Raw genomic sequence first — 25,941 nt, forward strand, 5'->3', positions numbered from 1 at the left:
AGCAGCTCAAATCCAGCAGCCGCTCCTTGGAAGCCCTATGGGGCAGTTCTACTCTGTCCTATAGGGTCGCTATGATTTGGAATCGACTCGAAGGCAGGGTTTGGTTTGGTGGTGAACACTGTTGGACGCAATACAGGTTAGTTGGACGAATGGAGGAACGACGAGAACTGGGAAGCTGGGCAGACGTCGTTTGGAGGTCCATGATGAGGGCCTACGCTCAGATAGGATGAGCGATCAGAACCTCCCCAATCCCTACTCTCAAATTACTATGTTTACACTTTACCAACGACCAGGAACTTTTCTGACGCTCCCTTGGCCCTGCGCCCGGGAGAGAGCAGCGCTGTCACTTGCAACCAGCTCCCTGGGCCTGAGGATGAAGGGCGCAGGCCCGGGCCAGGCGGCGGCTGGCGGAGGCAGGCCCGGAGGGGAGGGGGCAGCGTGGAGGAGGCGGAGGACGGCGGTCAGCTCCGCTCAGGTTTTGCTGCCATGTCCCGCCAGCCGAAGGACGACTTCGTGCGGCACTACACGGTCTCCGACCCCCGGACCCACCCCAAGGGCTACACCGAGTACAAAGTAACCGCGCAGGTGAGGTGGGGCCCAGCGGAGACCTTTACCTTTTTAACAAGAGGTGGGCTGTTTTGTACCTTAAGGCAAGACGCTGAAGGAAGCGCCCATTTTGGTCGACCGAAGTGAATTTCCCCTTTAAGGGGAGTCTGCGGAAGGGCCTTCCTTTACTCCTTAACCGTGAGGGGGCGGGGCCGTTGTAGGACTCTGCCACTTTTAAAAGGGCGTGGACGGTATTTCAGGACCCGCGAGGTGTGGGTACCCACGCCCATGTGGTGTGTTGGTATCAGGCTGTAAATTTCTCAAAATTAGCGTGAAAACTCTGGCTTAGCCCAAAGACTAGATAGTTCTCCAGCCTCTTGGTTTGGGTTTTGTTTATTGGTTTGTTTGTTATTTACATAAAAATCTTCTGAAGAGTTTACGTATTTTTATTCTAATAAAAGAATTAACTTATCAGTGGTTTAAAAAACTGTACAGTTCAAAAAGACTTAACAGCCTTCAGCAGTCATAGCGGGATGCCAATAGGTAAAGACTGAAGTTGATATCTGAAGCAGTAATAACATGATAAGATGTTACATAGAGGCGTGGAAGAAATCATGAAAAGAATTTAAAATAGGAACAGTATCACAAAATCTCTAGAATGTTATACAAGGAACTGGTAACAATGCGGGCCTCCGGGGAGAGGAACTAGGTGGCTGGGGGTAGGGTTGGGAAAGACTGCATTGTATATTTTTTGTACATTTCAGAGTTTTGAACCAGGTGACTGTTAAAACTGGCCCATGAGTAACTATTAAAGTGGACCAAAAACAAAGACACTTCCCAAGTAATTCCAGCGCAGAGTCCTACATATTTAAAGTGTGCTTTCCCCAAATCGTTTATACTGTTTTCCCATGCTTAAAAATACAAATAATGGAGATCAGGTGGGAAGGCTGTAGCCAGGAGCTATAACCTTTTCCTATAAGCATTTCTGTTGGATTTTTTTTTTTTTTTAACCAAGTAACGTGTTAGTTTGATATATTTTTATAATTTTTAAAGATAAATAATTTACCCTCCCTTTTTTTTTCTCATCACCCTTCCTCCTCATGGAAGGAACCATCGTTGGAGCTGCTTATTTATCCTTGCAGATGAACTTTACATTTACAAACAAATATATGTATCCACTTTTTATTATTATTTGCACACAATGTCATTCTGCGTCTTGCATTTTTCACCTGCTGGTATTCCTCAATGGTCTTTCGGTTTTGTATTTTTGTTGTCGTTTCACTTTTAAAACTTTTTAAATTAAGATGTAATTTACAGATAGTAATATGCACAAATCTTAAATGTACAACTCAATAAATTTTTACATATGTATACATCTCTGCAGATACCACTCTGATCAAGATATAGAATGTTTCCATCACCCCAGAAACTTTCTTTGCCCCTTTGCAGTCAGTAGCCCCCTTGCCACGGAGGTACCCACCATTCTGACTTCTGTTACCATAGATTAGTTTTGCATGTTCTTGAACCTCATATAGGGGCCCTAGTGGTGCAGTGGTTAAGCCTTTGGCTGCCAACCAAAAAGTTGGCAGTTGGAATCCACCGGCCACTCTTTGGAAACCCTATAGGGCAGTTCTACTCTGTCCTATAGGGTCCTGTGAGTTGGAATCGACTCAACGGCACTGGGTTTGGTTTTGTCTTTGAATCTGATACTGAAAATACTCTTTTGTGTCTGGCTTTTTTCACTCAATACAATGTTTTTGGAATTTGTCCATGTTGTTGCATGTATAAATAGTTTGTTCTTTTTTATTGCTGCATAGTATTCCATTGTGTGAATATTCTACCATTTCTTAATTCATTCTTCTGTTGTTGGACATTTGGGTTGCTTCTAAAATGTTTTTATTTCTTATGAAATAAGAAAAGATTGAAGTTGTCAAGGATTTCATTTTACTTGGATCCACAATCAACAGCCGTGGAAGCAGCAGACAAGAAATCAAAAGATGCTTTGCATTGGGTAAATCTGCTGCAAAGGACCTCTTCAAAGTGTTGAAAAGCAAAGATGTCACGTGGAAGACTAAGGTGCACCTGACCCAAGCCATGGTATTTTCAATCGCATCATATGTATGTGAAAGCTGGACAATGAATAAGGAAGACCAAAGAAGAATTGATGCCTTTGAATTGTGGTGTTGGTGAAGAATATTGAATATACCGTGGACTGCCAGAAAAACAAACAAATCTGTCTTGGAAGAAGTACAACCAGAATGCTCCTTAGAAGCAAGGATGGCGAGACTGCGTCTTACGTACTTTGGAGATGTTGTCAGGAGGGACGAGCCTCTGGAGAAGGATATCATGCTTGGCAAAGTACAGGGTCAGCGGAAAAGAGGAAGACCCTCAACGAGATGGATTGACACAGTGGCTGCAACAATGGGCTCAAGCATAACAACGATTTAAGGATGGCGCAGGACCGGGCAGTGTTTCGTTCTGTTGTGCATGGGGTTGCTATGAGTCGGAACCAACTCGACAGCACCTGACAACAACAACAAAGTTGTATGAACATTCGTATACAAGTCTTTTTGTGAACATACGCACATTTCTTCTTGGTATATACCTAGGAGTGGGGTTACTGGGTCATAGGATAGGCTCAAGCATAACAATGATTGTAAGGATGGCGCAGGATCAGGCAGTTTTTAGTTCTTTTGTGCATAGGGTTGCTATGAGTCGGAACCGACTTGACAGCACCTAACAACAACAACAACAACAACAATGGTACAGACATATGTATAGCTTTATTAGAAATTGCCAGTCTTCCAAAGTGGTTTTGCCTTTTTATGCCCCCATTCTCATCAACACTTGATATTATCAATATCTTTAATTTTACGCATTATTGGTAGGATTGTAGTATCTCATTGGGATATTTGCATTTCTCGATGACTAATGGCGTTGAATATATTTCATAATTCTATAGATGATTCAAACATCTTCTTTTGTGGTAGATGCCTGTTCAAGTATTTTACACATTTTTAAAAGTTGGGTCGTTTGTATTTTTAACATTGATTTATAGGAGTTCTTTCTATATTATGGATGAACCTTTTGTTAAGTATAGGTTCTTCAGTGATCTTTAAATATGGTTTCTTTTACCCAAAATATCTTAGACAGGTCTCTGCTGTAAAAAGCAAAGGCCAAAGTTTTAAACCTGGCAAGTAGGATTAACCTCCTTACTTGGTATGTGGTCTTGTGCAGTTCATGTCCCCTCTCAGAACCTCCTTCTCCTCCTTTTTTCTCTGAGCATGACAATCACGTCTGCCTCACTGGGTTGTAGGATAATGAACAGAAAATGTTTTGGAAACTGCGAAGTGCTCAAAGCTGTACAACATTATTTTTCAATTATTATGAACACAACATAATGAAAGCCAAGTCTTCTTTCTACCCCAGGCCCTACCCCTCCAGGAGTCACCAACCCCAGTAACAGGTCCTTCTGTGTGCACAGTATTTGGGCACAGAACTTCCTTCTTTAAGGAAGTAGTGGCTCCTGACAGAGCTTCATTCTTTAGAGAATTTGGGGTTCTTTGGTTTCCGAAGGAGACCTAGGGACCTGCCCTTTGAAAGAACTGGGACAAAAGTTCCCAGGAGCTAGCTTTGGATGGAGCAGTCTGGACAGGCCTTTAGAGACCTCCCCCCGCCCCCCACACCACCCCACCATGTGACAGAAGAAGAAACTGAAGTGCCTGGTGGAAATGTAGCCAAAGTACACTCAAAGCGTTGAAGCCAAGGCACTGTGATACCAGTGGGCAAAGGGTATTGCCCCTTAGAGGGAAGCTAGGAGGTGTCAGGCATCCTCAGCTTTCACAGGGTCTTGAGGTGTCCGAGGTCAGTCTCTGGTCTCACCTAGTTCTTGCTTTTCTTCCCCAGTTCATCTCAAAGAAGGACCCAGAGGACATCAAAGAGGTGAGGTTCCTGGGAGGAAGGGGGCCCTTCCTTACCTGCAGCTCTGAACCAGTCACGTAGCAGTTGGTAATTCTGGAGGAGACCCAGCCCTCCTTCCTCTCTGCCCTGGGAGGAGGGGGCACAGTGCCCTAGTCCTCATACCCTGGGATCAGGCTGGCAGACAGCAGAGGCGGGGAGGTGGCTTCCACCTTGCTGGTCCAGGCCATGCCTCCCATCCCACTCAGGTGGTGGTCTGGAAGCGGTACAGCGACTTCCGCAAGCTACACGGAGACCTAGCCTACACCCACCGAAACCTCTTCCGCCGCCTTGAGGAGTTCCCCTCTTTCCCCCGCGCCCAGGTGTTTGGTGAGTATTGGGCTTGGGCACTCAGGCCAAAGAGGGAGGGAGAGTTGGGCAAAAGGAACCTCTGCTGGTGGGGGCTGGCTAGAGGGGGACAGAGACACATTTCAGAGAGCAAATAGACATCTAGTAAATGAATGAATGGATGGAACCTTGGAGACGGCCCCATGTTAGCGATGGGGAAATCAAGGCTTAGAGCTGCAGAGCCCTTACTACATCTCAGGCACTTTAACAGTCCCGCTCTCTTTAGCCTCATTTTCAAATGAGGTAACTGAGCCTCAGCAAGATGAAGGAACTGAGCCTGTAAGTGGCAAAAGCAGGGTTGTTACCCACAAGCTGATGATTCCTACCTGCACTGTCCAGAATGGCAGCCAGGAGCTACGTGTGGCTGAGGCAGTCTTGAGATGTGCCTAGTCCGAACTGAGGTTTGCCATAAGTGTAGACCACACACAGGAAAAAAAATTAAGGTATCTCATTAGTAATTTTATATCAGTTACATATAGAAATGATAATACTTTGGATATATTAGGTTAAATAAAATATAAGGTAAAACCTGCGAAAGCTGGCACCTGTGTAAGGTGGAGACCTGTCAGAGAAGGAAGACTCAAATCTTCTCCACTAATAGAAAGTGATAGAAAAGTGGTAAGACTGCACCTTGTCAAAGGCAGAAAACTTGCAAGACATGGTTTTACCAGATTACAGTGACGCCTGTACGAGCCGGGACTTGATGGGACTGCCTTGTTTTTCTGGGCCTTGGAAGTTTTCTGCCTTTGACAGGGTTCAGTCTTCAACTACTTTTCTGTCACTTTCTATTAGTGGAAAATATTTGAGATTTCTTTCCCTGACAGTTTTCCACCTTACACAGGTTCCAGCTTTCACAGGTTTTACTGTATTTCTATTGCTCAGTACTGAGTGCTAATTTGTCACTTGGGTTTCGAGACTCACCACAGACATTCTTACTTGGCTAGAGTTAGATAACTCTGCTAGAACAGAGCAGTGAAACTGTAAAAAAAAGAAAAAAGGAGGGGGCTACTTGCTGTGTGGCTCTGGGCAAGTCACTCCCCCTCTCTGAGCCTTCCTTCCCTCCCTATTACATCAAAAAGCCATCTAAAATTACTTTGTTTTTGGTAGGTTGCCTTTCTCCCCCTCCCTGTCTGGAAGGTGATCCTATGAGAGCAGGAACCTTGCTTCTCTTTCATTCAGTCCCAGAACCTAGCCCACAGCAAAGCACATAGTAGGTGCTCAGTAAACTTCTGGTAAAGGAAGCAGGCAGGATCACATCAGCCATGGGTAGCTGTGGTCAGGGGTTGCCTTCGTCTTTGGAACCAGAACAGGCTTTGGATGGGTTTCAGGGCATGCCAACAAGCTCCGATTTGCGTTTTAAAAGGATCGCTAGTGTCTTACTTTTCTAGTGCTGCTATAACAGAAATACCACAAGTGGGTGGTTTCAACAAACAAATTTATTTTCTCACAGTTGAGGAGATTAGAAGTCTGAATTCAGGGTGCCGACTCTTTGGGAATGCTTTCTCTCTCTGTCGGCTCTGGAGGAAGCTCCTTTTGTTTTTTAGCTTCTGCTCCCGGGCGATCTTCATGTGGCTTGGCACCGCTCTTCCCCTCTTTCCTCTTTTGTTTTACTATAAGCAGCAAGGAGAAACCACGCGGCCCATTTAATATCTAGCTTAGAAATCTTATCAGCCAGATATCCAAGTTCATCACTTACAAGTCCTACATTCCACCAAACATTTGAACATAATTTAGACAATTCTTTGCTACTGATTAAAAAGCATTGCGCTTCCTCCATTGTCCAATCACATGGTCATCGTTTTCTTTTAAAGCCTGACCAGAAGCACATCTAATGTCCATATTTCTAGCACCATTCTGTTGCTGGTGCCATATGTGTTCTCTAAGACAATAGAGACTTTCTCTATTGCTCTCTTCACTTCTTTCTGAGCTTTCACCAGAATTGCCTTTGATGCCCATAATTCCATCAACAGTCTCCTCAAGGCAATCTAGACTTTTACTATTAGGCCCCTTCAGACTCTTTCAGCCTCTACTCATCACCCAATTCCAAAACCACTTCCACATTTTAGGTATCTGTTAGAGCAGCACCCCACTCCCAGTATCAAATGTCTTAGGCTGCGTTCTCTAGAGAGGCAAAACCACTGAAGCATATACGTATAAATATATGTAGATAAAGATTTATCTCAAGAAAATGGCTCAAGAAGTTAGGTAGGCTGGCAAGTCCCAAGTCCATGGGTCAGTCATCAGGCTGGAGGCTTCTCCTGACTCATGTGGTTACAGGGGCTGACAAACTTAAGATTGGCAGATCAGATGCCAGGCTGCTGGCTCACAGGCTGCAGGCTCACGGGCTACAGAAGCTGATGAGTCCCAGAATCAGCAGGTCAGATAGCAGGCAGCTGGCTGCTGATGCTGGTGAATCCCAGAATTGACAGGTCAGATGACAGGCTCAAGTCCCAAGGACTGGAGGTCAGATGATGATGAGCCAGAGATAGGATCCAGAGCAAGCAAGCTTTTCTAGAGTATCTGTATCTATTGGATGCAGGCCATATCCCCAAGGAAACTCCCTTTTCAACTGATTGGCTGCTCACATCAGCTGACAAAATTGAGGATGACTACATCATTATATAATTACCAAATTACATCATTACATAACTGTCAAACCACGGAGAATCATGGCCCAGCCAAGTTGACACACAACCTTAACCGTCACAGCCAGGCTCCCACGTTGAGGGTGGACTGGAGGGGGCCAGGTTAGAGACTTAGAGGCCAGTGAGGAGGCTCTGCTGAGGGTCCAGGCGGGGTGAGTGTTGGGGTCCTAGACCCCTCCCGTGGCGTGGGGGAGGAGCCAAGTGGATGGGTGGATGAGAACTCACTGAGGAGTAGAGTCAGCAGGGCCTGGTGCAAGGATAGATGCACCGGAAAGGAGAAGGAGGAACCATGGAGATTGCTGGGAGAATGGGGAGGGGATGGCAGGTTGCTCAGATCCCCAGGCTGAGCCAGGAATCCCATGAGGGTCACTGCCACTCCCTCCCCTCCCTTGTCGGGGCTGCAGGCCGATTTGAAGCCTCTGTGATTGAGGAACGGCGGAAGGGGGCCGAGGACCTGCTACGCTTCACCGTGCACATCCCAGCGCTCAACAATAGCCCCCAGCTCAAGGAGTTCTTCCGGGTATGCGCACTGCCTCTCTGCCTCGGAGGACCTGGGACACTGCCTGTCCATCACGCTGCACCTGTGACTCCCCCACCCTTGACTTTTTCCCCTGCAGGGCGGGGAGGTGACACACCTCTCTGAGGTGTCCAGGGACCTGAACATCCTGCCACCACCCCTGATCCCCATGCTGCCTCCTGATGAGCCTAGGCTGCCCCCTGAGGAGCCCCGTCTGTTCCAGGCGCTCCCCTCTGAGAGGAGGGGCCTTGAGGAGTTGGAGGTGCCAGGTGCATCAGGGGTTGGGAGAGGGAGCCAGGGCTGGAGGGTCCACACACCCTCCTGTCAGTGACCTTGGTATAAAGCCAGGAGTGTGTCCCAGCTCACCACCGACCTGTAGAAAAGCTTTCCACAGGTTATTTCCTTTTCTGGGCTACAGTTTCTTAATCTGTAAAGTGGGCACAAACCCCCATGGTTGTTGCAAGGCATTAATGAAAGTGTAATTCCATTTTGAAAGTTGGTGTAGGTGTTAATGTCCCCATTGATCTATTCCTCAGCAGATCCCCCACCATCCAGCCCTGCCCAGGAGGCCCTGGACCTCCTCTTTACCTGTGGGAGCCCTGAGGAGGCCACCGCGTCCCCTGCCCGTGGCCTGCTCACCGAGGCTGAGCTGGCCCTCTTTGACCCCTTCTCTAAGGAAGGTAACAAGCTGGAACAACAGGGGGCAAGCTGGGGCAGGATGCCCTTAGGGATAACGTGGGAGGAAGGCTGAACTAGAGGGTGTCTATTTAAATCACAGAAAGGCACCTGTCTCAGTCGGGCTGCCCTGCAGGCAAATGGCAGTCTCCATGAGAACTAAAACAAGCTGCCCCCTTCCCCAGGTGCCTCCCCAGTGAGAGGAGGGACCTCAAAAAGTTGGAGAGGCCAGGTACATCAGGAGTGGAGGGAGAGAGCCAGGGCCGGGATGAGGGGAGGGGGTGACCAACCAGAGTGGGGGCAACGTGTGTCCATGCGCTCTCCTGGTACCTGTCACCCACTGTTTTCACATTTGGGGCCTCACCTGAAATTCAAAGACCTCAAAAAAAGAGCCCTGAGATTATCTGATTCCATTTTTCCAAGATTTCAAGGCTGGGAGCACTTTTGTCCTTGGCCTGGTGTAATTGGTCCAGCCTACATTTAAACTTTGTGGAGGAAATTCTTGGATTTCTAGATCAAAAGGGAGTCAGAAGGGAAATAGGACCAGTGACGGAGGGCATGCAAAATAATGTTAATGTGTACATAAAGAGAGAATTAGGGGGGTAAAGCTGTTTTTACAAAAGCACATGAACCCCATCAATCAAACAGACCATGGCTGGTTTGCCAAACAAGGAGCCTGGGTAGTGCCAGCGGTTTGCTATTGGCTGCTAATCAAAAGGTTGGCAGTTTGAAACCCCTCAGCGGCTCTTCGGAAGAAAAGGCCTAGTGATGTGTTGCTCCAGTAAAAATTTCAGCCAAGAAAACCCTGTGGAGCAATTCTACTCTGTAACACGTGGGTCGTCATGAGTTCGGGGCGGCTCCAGTGCAGCTAACAACAGCAATGGTTTGCTACACGCGGGTGGTTTTTGGATTCCCTGGGCACTGTCCCTCTGAGCAAGAGGGGTGTAGGGGTGGGCAGCAGGCCCTGGGGGGAGGGAGGGCCAGTCTGGCCTGAGTCCTCCATATCTGGTTACAGAGGACGCAGGCCCCAGTCCCCCCCACGTAGGCGAGCTGGCAGCAATGGAGGCAGAGCCCAGGAGGCTGGACCAGGAGCCCTGGGAGCCAGGAGGGCTGGAGGAGGAAAAGGATGGGGAAGGAGGGCCCACCCCTGCCTATCTGAGCCAGGCCACAGCACTCATCAGCCAGGCTCTGCAGGACGAGAAGGCAGGCGTCTACCCTGCCGCACTGCAGGGCTACCGAGACGGCGTGCACATCCTGCTGCAGGGGGTCCCTGGTGAGTGGGTGCTGGGGGTGGGGGTCGGCCTGGAGGCCTGGGTGGTGCAGTGAGGAAGGGACTCACTGACCAACTGGGTGACCTGAGGCAGTTTCTTTCCTCTTGTGGCCTCAGTTATCTGATGTGTAAAATGGGGAGAATAGACGCAAACCCCCAGGAAAGGGCAAGAGGCACATGACAATGCTCTGTGTAAGGGCCCAGATCAGGGGTTCTAAAGGGGACTGGGCCCAGGTGCCTGGGCTGAGCCACTCTCTCTCTACAGGTGACCCGTCCCCTGCCCGTCAGGAAGGTGTGAAGAAAAAGGCAGCTGAGTACCTGAAGCGGGCAGAGGAGATCTTGCGCCTGCACCTGTCCCAGCTCCCACCCTGAGAGGGAGTGGACTCCTCCCAGGACTCTAGCTCCAGCACTGCCAGCCACCTTCTCCTCTCCCTGGGGCCAGGCCCTAGCCCCTGGTCTTGTAACCCCAGGGGCCATTTCTGTATGTAACTGGACCAAGAATGAGAAAACTAATTCTCAGCCCCCTGACTGTATTTACTACCTTGGTATCAGGGGTTCATGCTTTTTTTTTTTTAAATTGTGCTTTAGGTAAAAGTTTACGGCTCGAGTTGATTTCTCATATAAAAATTTATACACATATTGTTATCTGACACTGGTTGCAGTTCCTATGTGACAGCACAGTCCCCCTTTCCATCCCTGCTTTCCCATGTCCATCCAACCAGCTCCTGTCCCTTCCTGCCTTCTCATCCTGCCTCCTGACAGGAGCCTCCCGTTTAGTCTCGTGTATCTGCTTGAAGTAAGAAGCACATTCTTCATGAGTATTATTTTATGTTTTATAGTCCAGTCTAATCTTTGTCTGAAGAGTGGGCTTCAGGAGTGGTTTTAGGTCTGGGATAACGAATGTCTGGGGGCCATGGCTTTGGGGGTTCCTCCAGTCTCAGTCGGACCATTAAGTCTGGTCTTTTTACGTGAATTTGAGTTCTGCTCCACACTTTTCTCCAGCTCAGTCAGGGGCTGTCTGTTGTGTTCCCTGTCAGGCCAGTCATTGGTGGTAGCTGGGCACCACCAAGTTCTTCTGGTCTCAGGCTGCTGGGGTCTCTGGTTTATGTGGCCCTTTTGTCTCTTGGGCTAATATTTTCCTAGTGTCTTTGGTGTTCTTCATTCTCCTTTGCTGCACATGGGTTGGGACCAATTGATATACCTTAGGTGAGGGGTTCACACTTCTGATCTCACGTGTCTTTGTCTCACGTGTGAAGAGCAGCTCTGGTTGCTAAGCTATCAGTTTACCCATCTAAAACCAGGGTCTGCAAACTATGGCCATCACCTTTTTTTGGGGGGGTACGGCTTATGAGCTAAGAATGCCTTTTTACATTTTTTAATGATTGAAAAAACTCAAAAGAATAATACTGACAGGTGAAAATTACATGAAATTTAAGTGTTCATAGCTCATTTGTTTAGTAGTATTGTCAACTGCTGCTTTGCCAGCACACCGGCAGAGCTGAGTAGTTGTGACAGAGCCCGTAGAACTCACGAGCCTAAAATGTTTACTATCTGGCCGTTTACAGAAAAAGTTTGCTAACGGCTGATCTAGAAAATAGGGAGTATAGTCCCCAGGGAAGAGTGGGAAATGGCAGTAAGACTGATAAGCCTAAAACCCATACCCACTGCCATGTAGTCTGGTTCCAACTCATGGCAACCCCGTAAGTTACAGAGGACTGCTTCATAGGGCTTTCTTGGCTGTAATCTTCACAGTAAGTAGCAGATAGCCAGGTCTTTATCCAGTGTCACGGGGGAGTGGGTTCAAACTGCCAACTTTTAGGTCAAGTGCAAACCATTTGCACCACCCAGGGACCTAGTAAGACTAACCCAACCCAATGCCGTCGAGTCCAGGCGTAAGACTAACAGCGCCTGGTTATTTCGGGACAGGAAGGGGAGATGAAGAGGAACCCAAAGTTGAAGCACCCGCCTCTGCGAGGTCCAAGACCAAAAACGGACGCCTCGAAGGGCGGGAACAAGAAGGGCTGGGAGGGTGTGGCCCCACCCCTGTCCCGCCCCACCTATGAAGCGATTGGTTGCGGAAGAAACTACAAACCAGTGCATCATGGGAGTGGCTGTCCTTACGACGGAGCTAAAAGCTCTACAGGGGAATCACCAGGTTGCGCGCGGTGCATGATGGGGGGCGTTGGTGGGGCTTGAGCGCGCGGAACGGCAGTGAGGGTACTGGACTACAACGCAGTGCATCTCGGGAAGCCAGCTTGAGGCTGTGGGCGATCACGGGACCCGCAGGGAGGACGGCGGTAGGCGGGGACGCGTGCGGGAGGCGGGCCTAGCTGGGCACCGCCCGCCCTACGTCTCCGCTGGCCCGGCGTGCCGGCCCGCAGAATGGGGCGAGTGGTCGCCGCAGGCCCCGGGATGCTGAGTGTCGGCCCTTTCCCCGCAGCCCACCCATGCCCGGCTGCGAGCTGCCCGTGGGCACGTGCCCGGACATGTGCCCGGCCGCTGAGCGCGCCCAGCGGGAAAAGGAGCGCCGCCTGCACCGCTTCGAGGTGGTGCCGGGGTGCCGCGGGGACCAGCCCCGGGCCGATCCGCAGCGCGCCGTGAAGGAGTACAGCCGGCCAGCCGCCGGCAAGCCCCGGCCCCCGCCGAGCCAGCTGCGGCCCCCGCGCGTGCTCCTGGCCGCGGTGCGCTACCTGGCCGGCGAGGTGGCCGAGCGCGCCGACGCGTCCCGCGCCGAGGTGGCCAGCTTCGTGGCGGACCGGCTGCGCGCCGTGCGGCTGGACCTGGCCTTGCAGAGCGCGGGCGACGCCGAGGCGGCCGTGGTGTTGGAGACGGCGCTGGCCACGCTGCTGGCCGTGGTGGCGCGGCTCGGGCCCGACGCGGCGCGCGGGGCTGTGGACCCGGGGCTGCTGCAGGCCCAGGTGCAGGAGGGCTTCGGTTCGCTGCGGCGCTGCTACGCGCGGGGCGCCGGGCCGCACCCCCGCCAGGCCGCCTTCCAGGGCCTCTTTCTGCTTTATAACCTGGGTGAGTCGGGGACCGGCGGAGGGGCAGAGCTCAGGGACTGGGGCCCTCCGTGAGGACAGTGGATGCCGGGGAAGGAAGGAGGAGCCATTAGCTCCTTCCCGGGAAAAATTGGAGGCATCTGGTGAATGTGCGTTCCCAGAGCACAAGATCCCTGAGCCCCAGTGGGTGGCCTCGGGCCTGCCCCTTCCCTTCTCGGGGTCTCGGTTTTCTCGGTAATAAAAGTGGACGGGGAGGTATTGGAATAGGGAAGTTGCCCTAGCTAGTGTTTTTTAAATATTTAATGTCTACTTCCGCTCAGTCTTGTAGAGGGGCAAAGGACATACATAGATGCCGACAAACATACCTGAGACAGAAGTTTGTAGACATTAGATCCTTTCTGCAGGTGGTGCGTTCTAATAGATTCTATTCCATCTAATTGTAATAAAGTACTGTTGGCTTCACAGCCCACTGCTGGGTCAGAAGCCCCAGTTTACAACAATGGCCCAAGGTTCCCACGTCCGTGACTCTCCTGGGAGGTAGGCTCCTCGAAGGAATGGCCGTCCTAGGCCAACAGGGGAAGGCATGGAAGTGCTAGCTCCCAGATCTTTGGGGTGCCTGGCAACCAGGGCAGCGGGGAGAGGGCTAGATACGAAGTCAGAAACTTGGATTTGGGGGACAGGCTCCACTATGTACCAACTTTAGGACAGTCCGAGGCAGGTCGTTCAGTTACCTGGGCCTCACCGTCCCCCATCTGTAAACACTATGCTCTTCGATGGTATAAGGATCTAGCCTGTTGAGGAAGCTCTGTAACTTCTGCCATCCCATAAAGATATGGCTCAGGAAGGGGTTGATGGCTGAATCTTGCCTCTCAGAGTAAGGAGGGAGAGTGGGCTTGGCCCAGGGACGTGGCCTATGAGGAGTGGGCCTGGCCAGAGCCGAAGGTAAGCAGGACTAGGGTGGAGACCACCCTAGGGCCAGAGGATATGGGTGTGGCTGAGGATTTGATGGTTTAGGATTTGCTGGGCTTGATCCAGGGAAGTCCCAGCAACCTTATCCCAGCTTCCACCCTCCTAGGCTCTGTGGAGGCTTTGCACGAGATTCTGCAGCTGCCCGCCACCCTGCGTGCCTGCCCGCCCCTGCATACAGCCCTGGCCGTCGACTCTGCCTTTCGTGAGGGCAACACTGCCCGTCTGTTCCGACTGCTCCGGACCTTGTCCTACCTGCCAAGCTGCGCCGTGTGTGGCCACGTGGCCCGTGCCCGCCGCAGAGCCCTGGCCCGCCTTGCTCGCGCCCTGAGCACCCCCAAGGGCCAGACCTTGCCCCTGGGCTTCCTGGTGCACCTGCTGGCCCTGGATGGACCCGAGGAGGCACGGGACCTATGCCAGGCACACGGGCTGCCTTTGGATGGGGAGGAGGGAGTTGTGTTCCTGAGGGGTCTCTACAGGGAGGAGGAGCTACTCTGTCCAGGGGCCTGCCAGCTGTTGGTGGACAGCAAACTTCGGGGGCGCACCCTGGAGGAGGTCATCATGGCAGAGGAGGAAGATGAGGTAGTGGACAGACCTGAGTCCGAAGCATGAGGAAGGGCCGTGCAGTCCCCAGAGCCCCAGGAATGGGGCAGAGCACTTAGGATTCTTTACCGGCGTGATTCTTGGACAATAAAAGGGACTTGTTATATCAGGACCAATAGCTAAGCTTGATTTATTTGGAGGTGGGCAGGAGAAAGTTGAGACATGCTAAGGGCATGGGGGAAGAGGACCAGGCTGGGCAAGTCCCTAGGCATTCTGGGCCTCAGTTTCCCCACTGGTCCATAAGGGGTGCCTTTGGTGATCTCTGGGTTGGCATCATGTGTCCCACCGTCACCCACCCAGCATGGAGGGCAGCTGGTGGGTTTGCCATTCCCCATTTTCTCTGTTTCCCGGCCTCCACCCTCTGCCACCTAAGAGTCAGGATGCAGGAGGCTTTCATCCAGGGCTTGTCGATCCCCTTGGGTCTCTACAACCTGCCTTGAGCTTGCGAGCATCCTAGAGTCATGCCCACTTCTGGCTTCAGGGAAGAGGTGGACATAACCCAGGAAGGCTTGCAGGGGGCGGGGGTTGGACAAAGGGTGGCAGAGGGGAGCTGAGCAAAGAGGGCTGGGGTCAGAGGTCAGTCACAGGCCTCAGGGTGGCTGTAGCACCCTCCAGGGCTGCCACCACAATGCTGAGCTGATTCTGCACTTCAGCCCAGGCTGCAGATCCGGGGGCTGTGTCCCTGGCCCTGGAGTAGGCATTGGCCAGACCCGGAAATGTGGCTACGCTTCCCGTGCGGGGTGCCCAGAGCACATGGCTAATAGGAGAAACGGGGAGGATCAGGGCCAGTGGGGGCCAGGAAAAAGGGATGCCTTAGCCTGAAACAGGCTCGGCTCCTGTGCCCAGCTAGGTGCAAAGCACCCCACCACCACCACCTGTGTCTGAAAGCTGGGGTGGTTACAGCAGTGGAGGCAAGAGAAGAAGTAGCTTCTAGTCTCAGCTCATGGGGAGCCTCCAGTTCTCCAGCTGTTCCAAGAGGCTGGGCATGCTCTGAAGTCCAGAGCAGTTCTGACATTCTCCTTCCCCTCCCTTGTCTGACTCTACTGGCCATTGCCCTACCCAGGTACTTCCCAGGGGCTTTGGGACAGGCTCACCTGTAGTAGCGTTCCTCTGGGAAGGCTCGTGGGTTCAGAAAGGTCCGTTCCAAGAGCATCAGTTGGTCATTAAGCATCCGGACCTGCAGGGGGCTGGGGAAGGTGGGTCCTGCCAGTCACCCTGGAGCCAGCAGCCAGGGTGCCCTACCCTGGACGGCCCCCTTCCCGACACCCACCCGCTGCCCTTGCTCACTCGGGGCTGCTCTCCTGCAGTGCCAACACACGTTGGCTCAGAGCTGCAGCTGCCTCCTCAAACCTCTCGACTGCACTCACCAGGGGCCCTGTGGGGAACAGCCAGCAGCTTAGGCCTGGGGGTGTATGGCTTCCCTCGCCTCCGTGTGAGGGGGGTCCATACCCAGGCTGATGCTGTGCTGCCCTAGCAGGGCCCCGAGGTCCTGCTCGGCAGCCTGCAGGAAGGCGCGAAGGGTCTCGGTGTAGTCGCTGATGTTGAGAGGCAGGAAGAGGCTGTCACTGAGCCGGAGCAGCACGCTCCCTGCTGTCTGGGCCACGGCCCGGTGGCAGCTGAAACCTGCAGGGCAGGGGACAAGGTCAGGGCTCAGCACATGCTCCTCCAACCCCAGGAGGCCCCTTGCCTCCCTTCTCACCAGGGTCCACGAACTTGTCCACATAATCAAAGGTGTCGAAGGCTGTGTGGTAGGTGGGGTAGATCCGGGCTGAGGTCTTGCTCTGGGGGAATAAGGCCCAGAGGGCATGTGCTTGGGATGGGCAGTGGTAGGAGGCGTACCTACAGTGAGCTACAACGTATGGACATTATTGAGTTAAATCCTGCACATCCATGGGGTAGGTTCTGGAATTTGCGCTTCACAGAGGAAGAAAGAGGAAGAAACAGGTTCAGAGGGGGTAAGTAAGTTGTCTGACATCACACAGCTAATGAATGGCAGAGCTGGGCCAAGTGCCAGTTTCACATAGAGCCTGGGCTTTGGAGTCAGACAAGGGGCTTCAGATCCCAGGTCCACACCCAGGAGCTGTGTGGCCAGGAAGGGTGAAGGAGTTGGGAACGGAGACGCTGGCTAGGCACCCTGCCTCCCTTACCTCATTTCACCCTCACCCCAGTGCTCTAAGTTATCCTTGTCTTATACCATTATTTCAGCAATTCTGAGATACATAGTTTTTCACATGTAATCTCTGAAATCAGGATCTTCTTACACGGAGTGTCATCCTGCAAGTAATTGGCAGCTTTTTGCAGAATAGTGCATAAAATAATGGTCCAGCTTATAACCAGTGCTATCTTAAACTTGATAAAATAACATAGATGGGCATAAACATGCTCAGAGAGGTTAAGAAACTTGGCTGGGGTAACACAGCCACTGAGTGATGGAACTGGATTCAGTCTGCATCAGGGGGGTGGTATGGGGCGGGGGATGGAGGGATGCACGCTCACCCGGTCATAGGTGTAGGCGATGTCCATGGAGGTGATGCCTAGAAAGTGAAGGAAGGGTGCGTAGTCGCTGCCAGCACCCAGAGTGCCCAAGCTGCAGAAAGGAAAGAGTTGGGTTGGAGGGTGCCCGGCCGGCAGCATGCCCGCGGCCCCTTTCCCAGCCCCAGGCTCACCTGGGGACCAGGCCGTACACCGAGCTGCTGCGGTTGAAGTGCTGGACCCAGTTGTCATAGATGCTGAGGCCTCCACGGCCCGGGGCGGGGATCTGGCCAGAGCAGAGTCCAGCCTATGGTGGGGGCCCATGGCACCCTGCCTCACCCCCAACTACAAGGCCCACTCCAGTGTTTCCTCAGTCCAGCCCCAAACCCATTGCCAAACAGCCCATAATGACTCAGGGACCCTATGGGGCAGAGTAGAACGGTCCCATAGGGTTTCCAGGGTTGTACATCTTTACAGAAGTAGACTGCCTTATCTTTTTCCCCGCGGAGCAGTGGCTGGATTGGAACCCCCCCACCTTTTGGTTAGCAGCCGAGCGCTTAACCACTGCACCGCCAGGGCGCCTTACCAGTTCAGCCCCAGCCCCTCTGGAAAGGCCCCGGTGCCGCCCGCCCATCTAGCCCCGCCCCAGCCTGCCTTAGCCCTGGCCCTTTCCACCTGTTTTGTGGAAGAGAAGACGACGCTCTGGACTGGAGGTGTCCCTTGCACCCTCAGGCTTGCGTTGGCTGTGGGAGGAGCAGAGAAAAACTATTCGGGCCCAGTCCCTTGCTTTACTCCTCCAGCTGCCGCCATTCTGGGCCCCCATACCAAACACCGAGATGTCCACGTTGATGTAGGCCACGGTGCGCTCCTGCAGCTTGCTGAAGAACTCCTAATGGTGGAAGCAGCCACATCAGCCCCAACCCCCTGCCCCGGGATCCCCCTTCGACCCCCGCACTGCGTGGCTCACTCACCTCCGTGAATTCCGTGGAGCCGATGAGCCCAAACTCCTCGGCCCCCCAGCTGGCTAAGACAATTGATCTGCGGGGACGCCAGGTGCCTAAAACCAAACCCATTGCCATTGGACTCGACTCCTAGTGACCTTATAGGACAGAGTAGAACTGCCTCATAGAGTTTCCAAGGAGCACCTGGTGGATTTGAACTGCCAACCTTTTGGTTAGCAACCATAGCACTTAACCACTACAACACCAGGGTTTCAGCCAGGTGCCTAGATGGGGATAAAGGCTGGAGGGCAGGGTCCCCCCGATCCCGGTGTGGCTCAGGGGGAAGATTGGTCCTGGAGTGGCTTAGGGGGAAGATCTGGGTGTGGTGAGGAGGGGAGGACTGTGAGGGCGGGGCAGCCAGTGACTGAGCCAGGCCTCTGTCCTTTTTTCTAGCCTCCCTCCTCTGCTGTGACCCCACCACACACAAACAACACTACCCCCAACACCAGCCTCCCTTCTGCAGAACACCCTGCCTCCCCTCTTCTCTGCCCCTAAGCTCTGCGGGGACTCCTGATCCTCCACCCCACTGCCCTCCACGCAGCCTAGGCAAACCTCACCCGTAACTCTCTTCAGGGGTTGATAATAATGGGCGCCTTATGGCATTACCCATATTAAGTCAATCCTCACAACATCCCCTGGAGAGAGGTACTATTCTTGTCTCCATTTTACAGTTGAGGAAACAGGCCAAGTTAAATAACTTGCCGAGCGTCACACAGCTGCTAAGCAGGAGGGCCAGAGCTCACAACTAGGCATGTTTCTAGCGTCTCCAGGCCTGACCACCAACCCACACCGCCTCTCATAGCATCCTGCAGCCCGGCTTCCTTCTCCTGTCTGTGCTGACACTGCTCTTGCCATGGTCACCAGCCACCTCCTGGAGGTCTCAGTGGGTCCTGGCTTGCCTCTCACAGCTGGATCCAACTGCTCCCACCTCCTCCAGTCTCCACCCTCACCCTCCAAAGTGCAGTGCTCCTGGTTTCACTCCCACCTCTGGCTGCAACTTGGTCTCCTTGACCGTTCCGCATACTTTTGTTTTAAATATATTTTTTTAACTATTAAATGATTACATACAATTACAAATTCCCACACTTATTCCTGCCAAAGATGCATAAACTGAATCTAATCACGGAAATGTCACACAAACTGAAATTCTTCTACAAGATAACGTCGGGACTGGGAATGACAATGGCTGAAGACCCATTACAGATTGAAGGAGACTGAGGAGACATGCAATGTGTGGCCCTGGATTCAATCCCCGTCCAGATTTTTTTTTTTTTTTTCTCTATTGCTATAAAGATCATTATTGGAATAATTGACAAAATTGTTTAATTTCCTGACTTTGATCGTTGTACTGTGGTTATGAAAGAAAATGTCCTTATTTTTAGGAAATACACAGTGGTGTGTTTCAGGGTAAAGGGGCAGCTCTTCTGCAATTTCAGATCTTTCAGAAGTGTATAGATAGATAGATAGGGAAAAAGCAAATTTGGTAAAACAATTCATCTAGAGCATCTAGATGGAAGGTATATGTGGATTCTTTGTATTGTTTTTGCAACTCTTTTGTAATTGTGAAATTACTTCAAAATAAGTTTTTTTTTTTTTTTTTAAATAAGATTAATCCCAGCATTACCAAAGGGTAAAGTCAAAAGCCCAGCCCCTCTGCGGGCTGACTGCCCATCCTGCCCTGACCAAGACCCTTTCAGTAGATCTCAACCACACGTGTGGTTTCATGTACCATTCATGTCATCAGCTCCCCAGTTTGTATCTCAAACCTCTTTTCTGACCTGGAGCCTAGCACCTTTTTTACACCTCAAAATCAATAGGTGAGGAACCAAATTCATGTTCCTCCCCCTAGACCTGGCCTCTCTGACCCCATTTTTTTCCCTCATAAACAGCACTTCGGTATACCAAAGGGCTCAGACTGGAAATTGGAAATCCGCGAGCCCTGCACTCCCTCTCTCCCTCCCCTTCCTAGCCAACAGATGCCAAGGCCACTCAGACCCTCCCCATGGGCCCCAGCCCAAGCCCCACAGTCCCTCCTGGCCTGGACGATGGCAATGACCCTTGACTAGTCCTTTCACACAGGCCCTGCCTCCCCATCCCCTTCCCTACTTGGCAGCCTTTAAAATTTGGACTTTTTCCTCTCACTCTCCTGATTAAAACCCTTCACCAGTGTAGCAGGCAGGATAATAGCCCCCCAGGATGTCCATGTCTTAGTCCCTGGAGGCTCAGAATGTTAGGTTACATGGCAAAGAGGACTTAAGGTTGCAGATGTAATTGGGGTTTCTAACCGGCTGACCTTAAATAGGGAGGCTATCCTGGATTATCCAGGTGGGTCCCAATGTAAGGGTCCCTAATGTGGAAGAGGGAGGAAAAAGGAGTCACAGTCAGGGGGAGCTGTGACTGCAGAGGATAGGCACCGAGAGATGACACTGCTGGCTCTGAAGACGGAGGAAGGGGCCGTGGTGAGCCAAAGAACCCGGTGGACCGGAAGCTGGAAAGGGCAAGGAAACAGATTCTCCCCAGAGCTTTTGGAAAGGAAGGCAGCCCTGCTGACACCTTGATTTTAGTCCCCTGAGACTCGCATTGGACTTCTAACCTGAACTACTGTAAGATAGTAAGTTTTTGTTGTTTGAAGACACTAAATTTGTGGTAATTGGTTACAGCATCAATAGAAAACTAAGTGGCTTCTCGCTGCCCTCAGGGCAAACTCCAAACTCCAGACCTGCCTGCTCTGCCCCCTCGTCGGTCCACACCGGCCTCCTTCCCAGCTGCACTGTCCTTCCCACACCCAGAACTTCCTCCCATCCTTCCCTGAAGCGCTCAGCTGCTGTCTCCGCAGAGGCCTTCCCGGAGGTGGCTAGCACCTTAGATATTTTTTTCTTTATAGAACGTGTCACAGTTGTGATGCAGGGACTCTGGGGTGTCCACTGTGGGATCTCTGGTGCCTGGAACTGGCCTGGCACATAGTAGCACACGAGACATTATTTGTTGAGTTTGTGATTGTCTGTTGTCCCCAGCTGGGCTGCAGTTCCCCGAGGACAGAGGCTGGGCATTGGCTTGGTGACTGAGGCGCCCGGGCTTGGCTCCAGGACTCAGCCCACAGTCCATTCCCTGTCCCACACAGGGCTACTCAGGCTAAGGCTGGTGGTCATGCCTCTCTGCCCCCCTGGGCCCGTCAGGCTTGGCACAAGTAGGCCCGGAAGAATGAGAGAGGAGGCAGGACAGGGTGCCCACGGGCTCAAGAAAGACACAAGGGGGAGAGGCCCTGGACTGGGGGCGGGGCTCACCCCTCTTCAGCAGGGTCCCCAGGACGCGGGAGAGCTCCAGAAGGACAGCGGTGCCGCTGCTGGGATCCACAGCCCCGTGCACCCAGCTGTCCCGGTGGTTTCCATACAGCACATAGCGGTCTGGCCGAGGAGGAGTGGAGGGTCAGAGAATCAGGGAAGACGGAGGGTGGGGAAGGGGTCAGAGCAGCGAGGGGTGCTCACCAGGCTCCACAGCCCCGCGGATGATCCCGAGGACATTGGAGGAGTTCCGAAGCTCCAGATGGTTGTACACACTCATGTTTACCTGGCTGGGGAAGTGGGGGGCGTGTCAAGGGTCTGGCCCTGCACTCTCCCTCACCCAACCCAGGAGAAACTGAGGCCAGAGAGGGAAAGGAGTGGCAGCGAGCCTAGAGCCCAGGTCTTCTGATTCCAACTCTCCTTTTCATTCATTCATTCATTCATTCACTCACTCAGTAAATATTTATTGGGCACTTAGTGTGCGCCATACTAGTCCCTGGGCAAAGAATGAGGCAGCTGTGGACCAGGCCCAGGAGGAAGTGAACAAGTGCAGGAGGAGAAAAGGGCCTGGGAGTCACTAACAAGCTGATGTGCAAGAGGACCCTGGCACCCAGGGGACACTGTAGAGAGGGAAGCCAGGGGGCCAGGCCAGGCAGGAGCGAGCGCAGGGAAGAGTGTTCCCAGCAGAGGGAACAGCAAGTGCAGAGGCCCTGGTGCAGGACTGAGCTTGGGGTGTTCAAGAAAGGGGAAGGTGTGGCTATGGGAGATGAGGTGGGGTAGGCCCGGGGAGGGGCCCCACACACACAAAAAAAAGGCATTGTTTTTTTGGGTGGGGGGAGGGGATGCAAGAGAAAAGAAATGGAAAGGCCAGGCCATGAAGTGGGAAGAGGGAAAGCCCAGGGTGGGAGGAGGATAACAAGAGGAGAGGAGAGCTGGGGAAGTGGGGAACAGCTGGAGAGGTGGGGCCCACTCACCTGTCTGCTTGGAATTCCCCATCAGGCCGGAAGCCGGGCCCCAATCTGTAGTCACAGCCCAGGGCTCCCTGCCAGGTATCCGGTGCCAAGTTTCCCCGGAGGTTACTGGGGAGAAGGGGGCCCTTCAGAGCGGGTGTGGGGGTTAAAGTTTGGGGCTATTGGGGCTAGGAGGGGCCCCCAGGGCACAAGCTCACCAGAGCAGGACTTTCGCATCCTCGAAGCCAATGGGCTGGGAGGGAATTGGGGGAAATCCAGAGGCAGAGGCAGGGTCCAGGCGGAAGGAGGAGTGGGTGGCCGGAAGGTAGGGAGTCAGGGGGTCTCCAAAGTATTCAAAGTAGGAGCCTCGCTCCACCCCCGAGGGAGGCAGGCCCCACGAGTGGGGGAAGGTCTCGTTGGGCAAGCTCTGGCCATCGTTGATGTCAGCAGGGTCCGTGTACACTAGTACCCCTGCCACCCCGTAACTGGCGGCGTTCACTGCCTGCAGGGGGCAGAGGAGGCCGGGGCTGGATGGACTTCTTGCTCCTCTTCCTCCCTCCTAGGGACAGCGCTATCTTCCCAGGCAAGATGGCATTTGCGCAAGGCGTGTATTGCCAAACTGCTTTGTAACAGCAAAGACTTTTAACAAGCCAGATGTGTGCCAGTGGGCCTGGTTAGACCGTGGACACCACCCAGCAGCAGCTGCATGAAGTGACAGGTGTGTGGCTCAGAACAGTGGGCCTAGCACGCAACATTGACATGAAAAGGGGGAGGAGATAAGGGCATATTTGCATGTGCTTATCCCATAAGAACACTCTGGGTAGATATCCCATAAATAATAAAACTTGTTACCTCTTTGAAAAATGTGTCTAGAGGAAGATTTTTTTCTCATGCTATACCTTTTTACGGAGCCCTGGTGGCACGGTGGTTAAGTGTTAAGGCTGCTAGCCAAAAGGTCACCAGTTCAAATCCACCAGTCGCTCCTTGGAAACACTCTGGGGGCAGTTCTGCTCTGTTCTGTAGGGTCGCTATGAGCAGCAATTGACTCGGTGACAACAGGTTGGGCTTGGTTTTATACCTTTTTATAAGAAGCCCTGTTGGCACAACTGCAAGCTGACAGGGACTCAACCAGAGGCTCCGAGAGATAAAGTCCTGGCAATCTGCTTCGGTAAAGATTACACCCAAGAAAACCCTGTGGGGTAGTTCTGCTTCGTCACATGAGGTCTTTAGGAGCTGGACTTGACTCAACAGCACCCAACAACAACAAACCATTTTATATTTAAAAAAAAAAAAAAATTTTTTTTTTGAACCATAGACATGTAAGACCTAGTCTAAATTTTTAATTGAAAAAAAGCAGAAGGGGCAACAGGAGGGATTTCAGTTGAATATTCAAAAAAACTACTTCACAGGAAGACGTAGCCCAATCCCCTTATTTCCTAAAGATCAGAGAGGTTAGGGAAGGCACCCAAGGTCACAGAGCAAGTCAGTGGCACAACACGAATACCAATCAGTGGTACAACATGAATACCAATCGCCGTCAAGTGGATCCTGGCTCACAGTGAACCCATGTGTGTCAGAGTAGTCCTGCTTCATAGAGCTTTCAATGGCTAATTTTTCAGATCACCAGGCCTTTCTTCCAAGGCACTGTTGGATGAACTCAGACCTCCAACCTTTTGGTTAGCAGCCAAGAACTTAACTGTTTGTACCACCCAGGAACTCAGAGTTCAGCTTTTCTGTACTTGTCCCCCCACCCCCAGCCCAGGGTGCAGCCCACCACTCAACACTGCTCCTTACCCTCCCCCTTCCTTCTCCATGGCCAGCCTCTCTCCCCCACCCAGGCCCCCTGCATTAAGGGCTGGTGCTCACCTTCGCCCCACGCCCTACACCTCCATAGCGGGTCAGGGCAATGGTGCCATTGAGCTCGATGCCTTGAGTCCATAGCTCCTTAAAGTCTTCTTCTGAGCCCCGGTTGGCATAGACGAGGCGGCCCTATGCCCAAGGGGAAAAGTGATCCTCAGAGCGGGCCCAGGGAAGGACAGGGCGGGGCGAGGAGAGAGGGAAGGCTGGGTGGTAGGATGAAGGGCTTAGATTCTCCCCCAAGCTTGTAAAGCTCCCTGAGGGCAGTCACACCCAATTTCTTCTGTGTCCAGGTGCCTGTATCAGGCCTGGCCTTGAGCAGGAGCTGTTAGTGTTTGTTGAATGACTAAGTGATGGAGAAAACAAGTAGTGAGGGAGTGTAGAGGCAAGTCATTCTGAATGCTGAGCCCCAGTTGAGACACTTTTCCTTGATGCCCCTGGGGCAGCGTTGGGAGGCTGGGTGGGGGAGCCAGGGGAAGCTGGGCCATGACAGAGGGGAGAGGGTATTCCGGCCCACCTGCGGGGTCCCAGGGGGAGCATAAGCAGCATAGGGTGGCACCACATCGGGTCCCCCCTGCTCCCCGGTCAGATTTTCCTCTCTCTGGCGGCAGGAGAAGACGACATTCCCGTTGGGGTCCACTGTGAGGGGTGGGCAGTGTCAGGGCTGGCCCGGCAGCCCCCCACCCCCTCCCCACAGGCAGTTCCAAGCCTGGGCAGGACCTCACCCACAGTCACAAGGTTAGGCTGCTCCTGGCTGGGGAAGGACAGCAGCACCTCGTACGTGGTGGTCTCAGCCGCGTCCAGGCCCGACGTCTCGTCCCTCCAGCGCTGCAGCAGCAGCTGGACCAGGGCCTCGTCGCGGGCACTGGAGGCCAGGTGTGGTTCCCGGGAGAGTTCTCTGCAGGTGGGCAGAGGGAGGGACAGGGTCAGCATCAGGGAGGGGCCTCTGGCAAACAGGGGAGGCCAGACAGGTCTCTCACCTCAGGTTCTCCTGGATTCTGCTGGCCTCCAGCTGTCCCATGACACTGTTCAGGACCTCCAGGTCCAGGTCCTGGGAGACCAGTGGGTCGGCCCCTTTGGGGATGGCTAAGTGGCCCAGGATGATCCCTAGCCCCAAGAAGGCAGCAGCCCCTACCCCCACCCCCAGCACCTTTGCCCACTGCATCCTACGGAGTCTCGGCCGACTAGGGTGGCCCTGACTGAAGCTCCTTATAGATAGGATATCAAGCTTGTTAACCATTACCCCGTGGGTGGCACTGCCCTTTGTCCCTCAGCTGGCAGGGAAAGTGCGGACCATCCTGAAGCTGGAAGTAGCTCCACGTGAGGGCAGCGGGCAGCATCTGTTCACATCTGCCTCAGTTTCCACATCACTCACCCAGAAAGGACCTCCGAGGGCATTACGTCCACACAGGGACAGTAAGGCCCAGCGGGTAAGGAAAGTCTCACCCAGGGTCTCCCAGTAGGACAGAGGCCACGCCAGACCTGGACCTCTGAGCTTCTGTGTCCAGAGACGGGTGAGCCTCTGCCACCATCACCGCCTTTGTCCCCTTTGGTGTCATTTCATCAGCCCTGCCTGCCTAAGCAGGTTTTGAGCCCTAATTCCATCCTTTCTTGATGTAATCTCTGTGGCCTTAGGCAATTCACTTAGGCTCTCTGAACCTATTTTCTTAGTTGTAAAATGTGGTTAATAGAACCTACTTCAAAAAAATGTTGCGGTGTTGTCATTAAACAAGATAGCATCTGTAACAACGTCTAGCCCAGTGTCTGGCATATAGTGGGGGTTCAGTAGATTTTAGTCACCCCTCCTTCACCTGACCCCTAAATCTCAAAACTGAAAGCTAAAAGAAGAAAGAC

General features: G+C 52.7%; 3 protein-coding genes across 4 annotated transcripts; 2 read left to right on the forward strand and 1 right to left on the reverse strand.

Moving 5' to 3' along the window:
• The first annotated feature begins 365 nt into the window (after window positions 1–365).
• On the forward strand, window positions 366–10,608 carry SNX15 (sorting nexin 15). 2 transcript variants are annotated; one of them, XM_049892427.1, is made up of 8 exons: window positions 366–585; window positions 4,453–4,488; window positions 4,713–4,833; window positions 7,901–8,016; window positions 8,114–8,282; window positions 8,550–8,693; window positions 9,704–9,961; window positions 10,224–10,608. In XM_049892427.1, exons 1-8 carry the CDS (start codon window positions 487–489, stop codon window positions 10,328–10,330), a joined length of 1,050 nt encoding a protein of 349 aa, XP_049748384.1. In that variant the 5' UTR covers window positions 366–486; the 3' UTR covers window positions 10,331–10,608. The 2 variants fall into 2 exon arrangements, with proteins under 2 accessions (XP_049748384.1, XP_049748385.1); XM_049892428.1 differs by having other exon boundaries at window positions 8,553–8,693.
• A 1,638-nt stretch (window positions 10,609–12,246) lies between these two features.
• Window positions 12,247–14,779, forward strand: SAC3D1 (SAC3 domain containing 1). Its single transcript, XM_049892429.1, has 2 exons — window positions 12,247–12,979; window positions 14,033–14,779. Exons 1-2 carry the CDS (start codon window positions 12,406–12,408, stop codon window positions 14,533–14,535), a joined length of 1,077 nt encoding a protein of 358 aa, XP_049748386.1. The 5' UTR covers window positions 12,247–12,405; the 3' UTR covers window positions 14,536–14,779.
• On the reverse strand, window positions 14,768–25,252 carry NAALADL1 (N-acetylated alpha-linked acidic dipeptidase like 1). Its single transcript, XM_049892430.1, has 18 exons — window positions 25,068–25,252; window positions 24,813–24,985; window positions 24,605–24,726; window positions 24,097–24,219; window positions 22,449–22,732; window positions 22,255–22,359; window positions 21,485–21,570; window positions 21,284–21,403; window positions 17,970–18,055; window positions 17,824–17,887; window positions 17,674–17,741; window positions 17,193–17,284; window positions 17,023–17,113; window positions 16,226–16,307; window positions 15,976–16,149; window positions 15,814–15,901; window positions 15,621–15,713; window positions 14,768–15,283 (listed from the first exon to the last, which is right to left on the reverse strand). The coding sequence occupies exons 1-18, from the start codon at window positions 25,250–25,252 to the stop codon at window positions 15,097–15,099; spliced, it is 2,223 nt and encodes a 740-aa protein (XP_049748387.1). The 3' UTR covers window positions 14,768–15,096.
• Between the last annotated feature and the right edge of the window lie 689 nt (window positions 25,253–25,941).

The sequence above is a fragment of the Elephas maximus genome, chromosome 7, assembly GCF_024166365.1.
Source record: "Elephas maximus indicus isolate mEleMax1 chromosome 7, mEleMax1 primary haplotype, whole genome shotgun sequence".
In the NCBI taxonomy this organism is placed as follows: Eukaryota; Metazoa; Chordata; class Mammalia; order Proboscidea; family Elephantidae; genus Elephas; species Elephas maximus.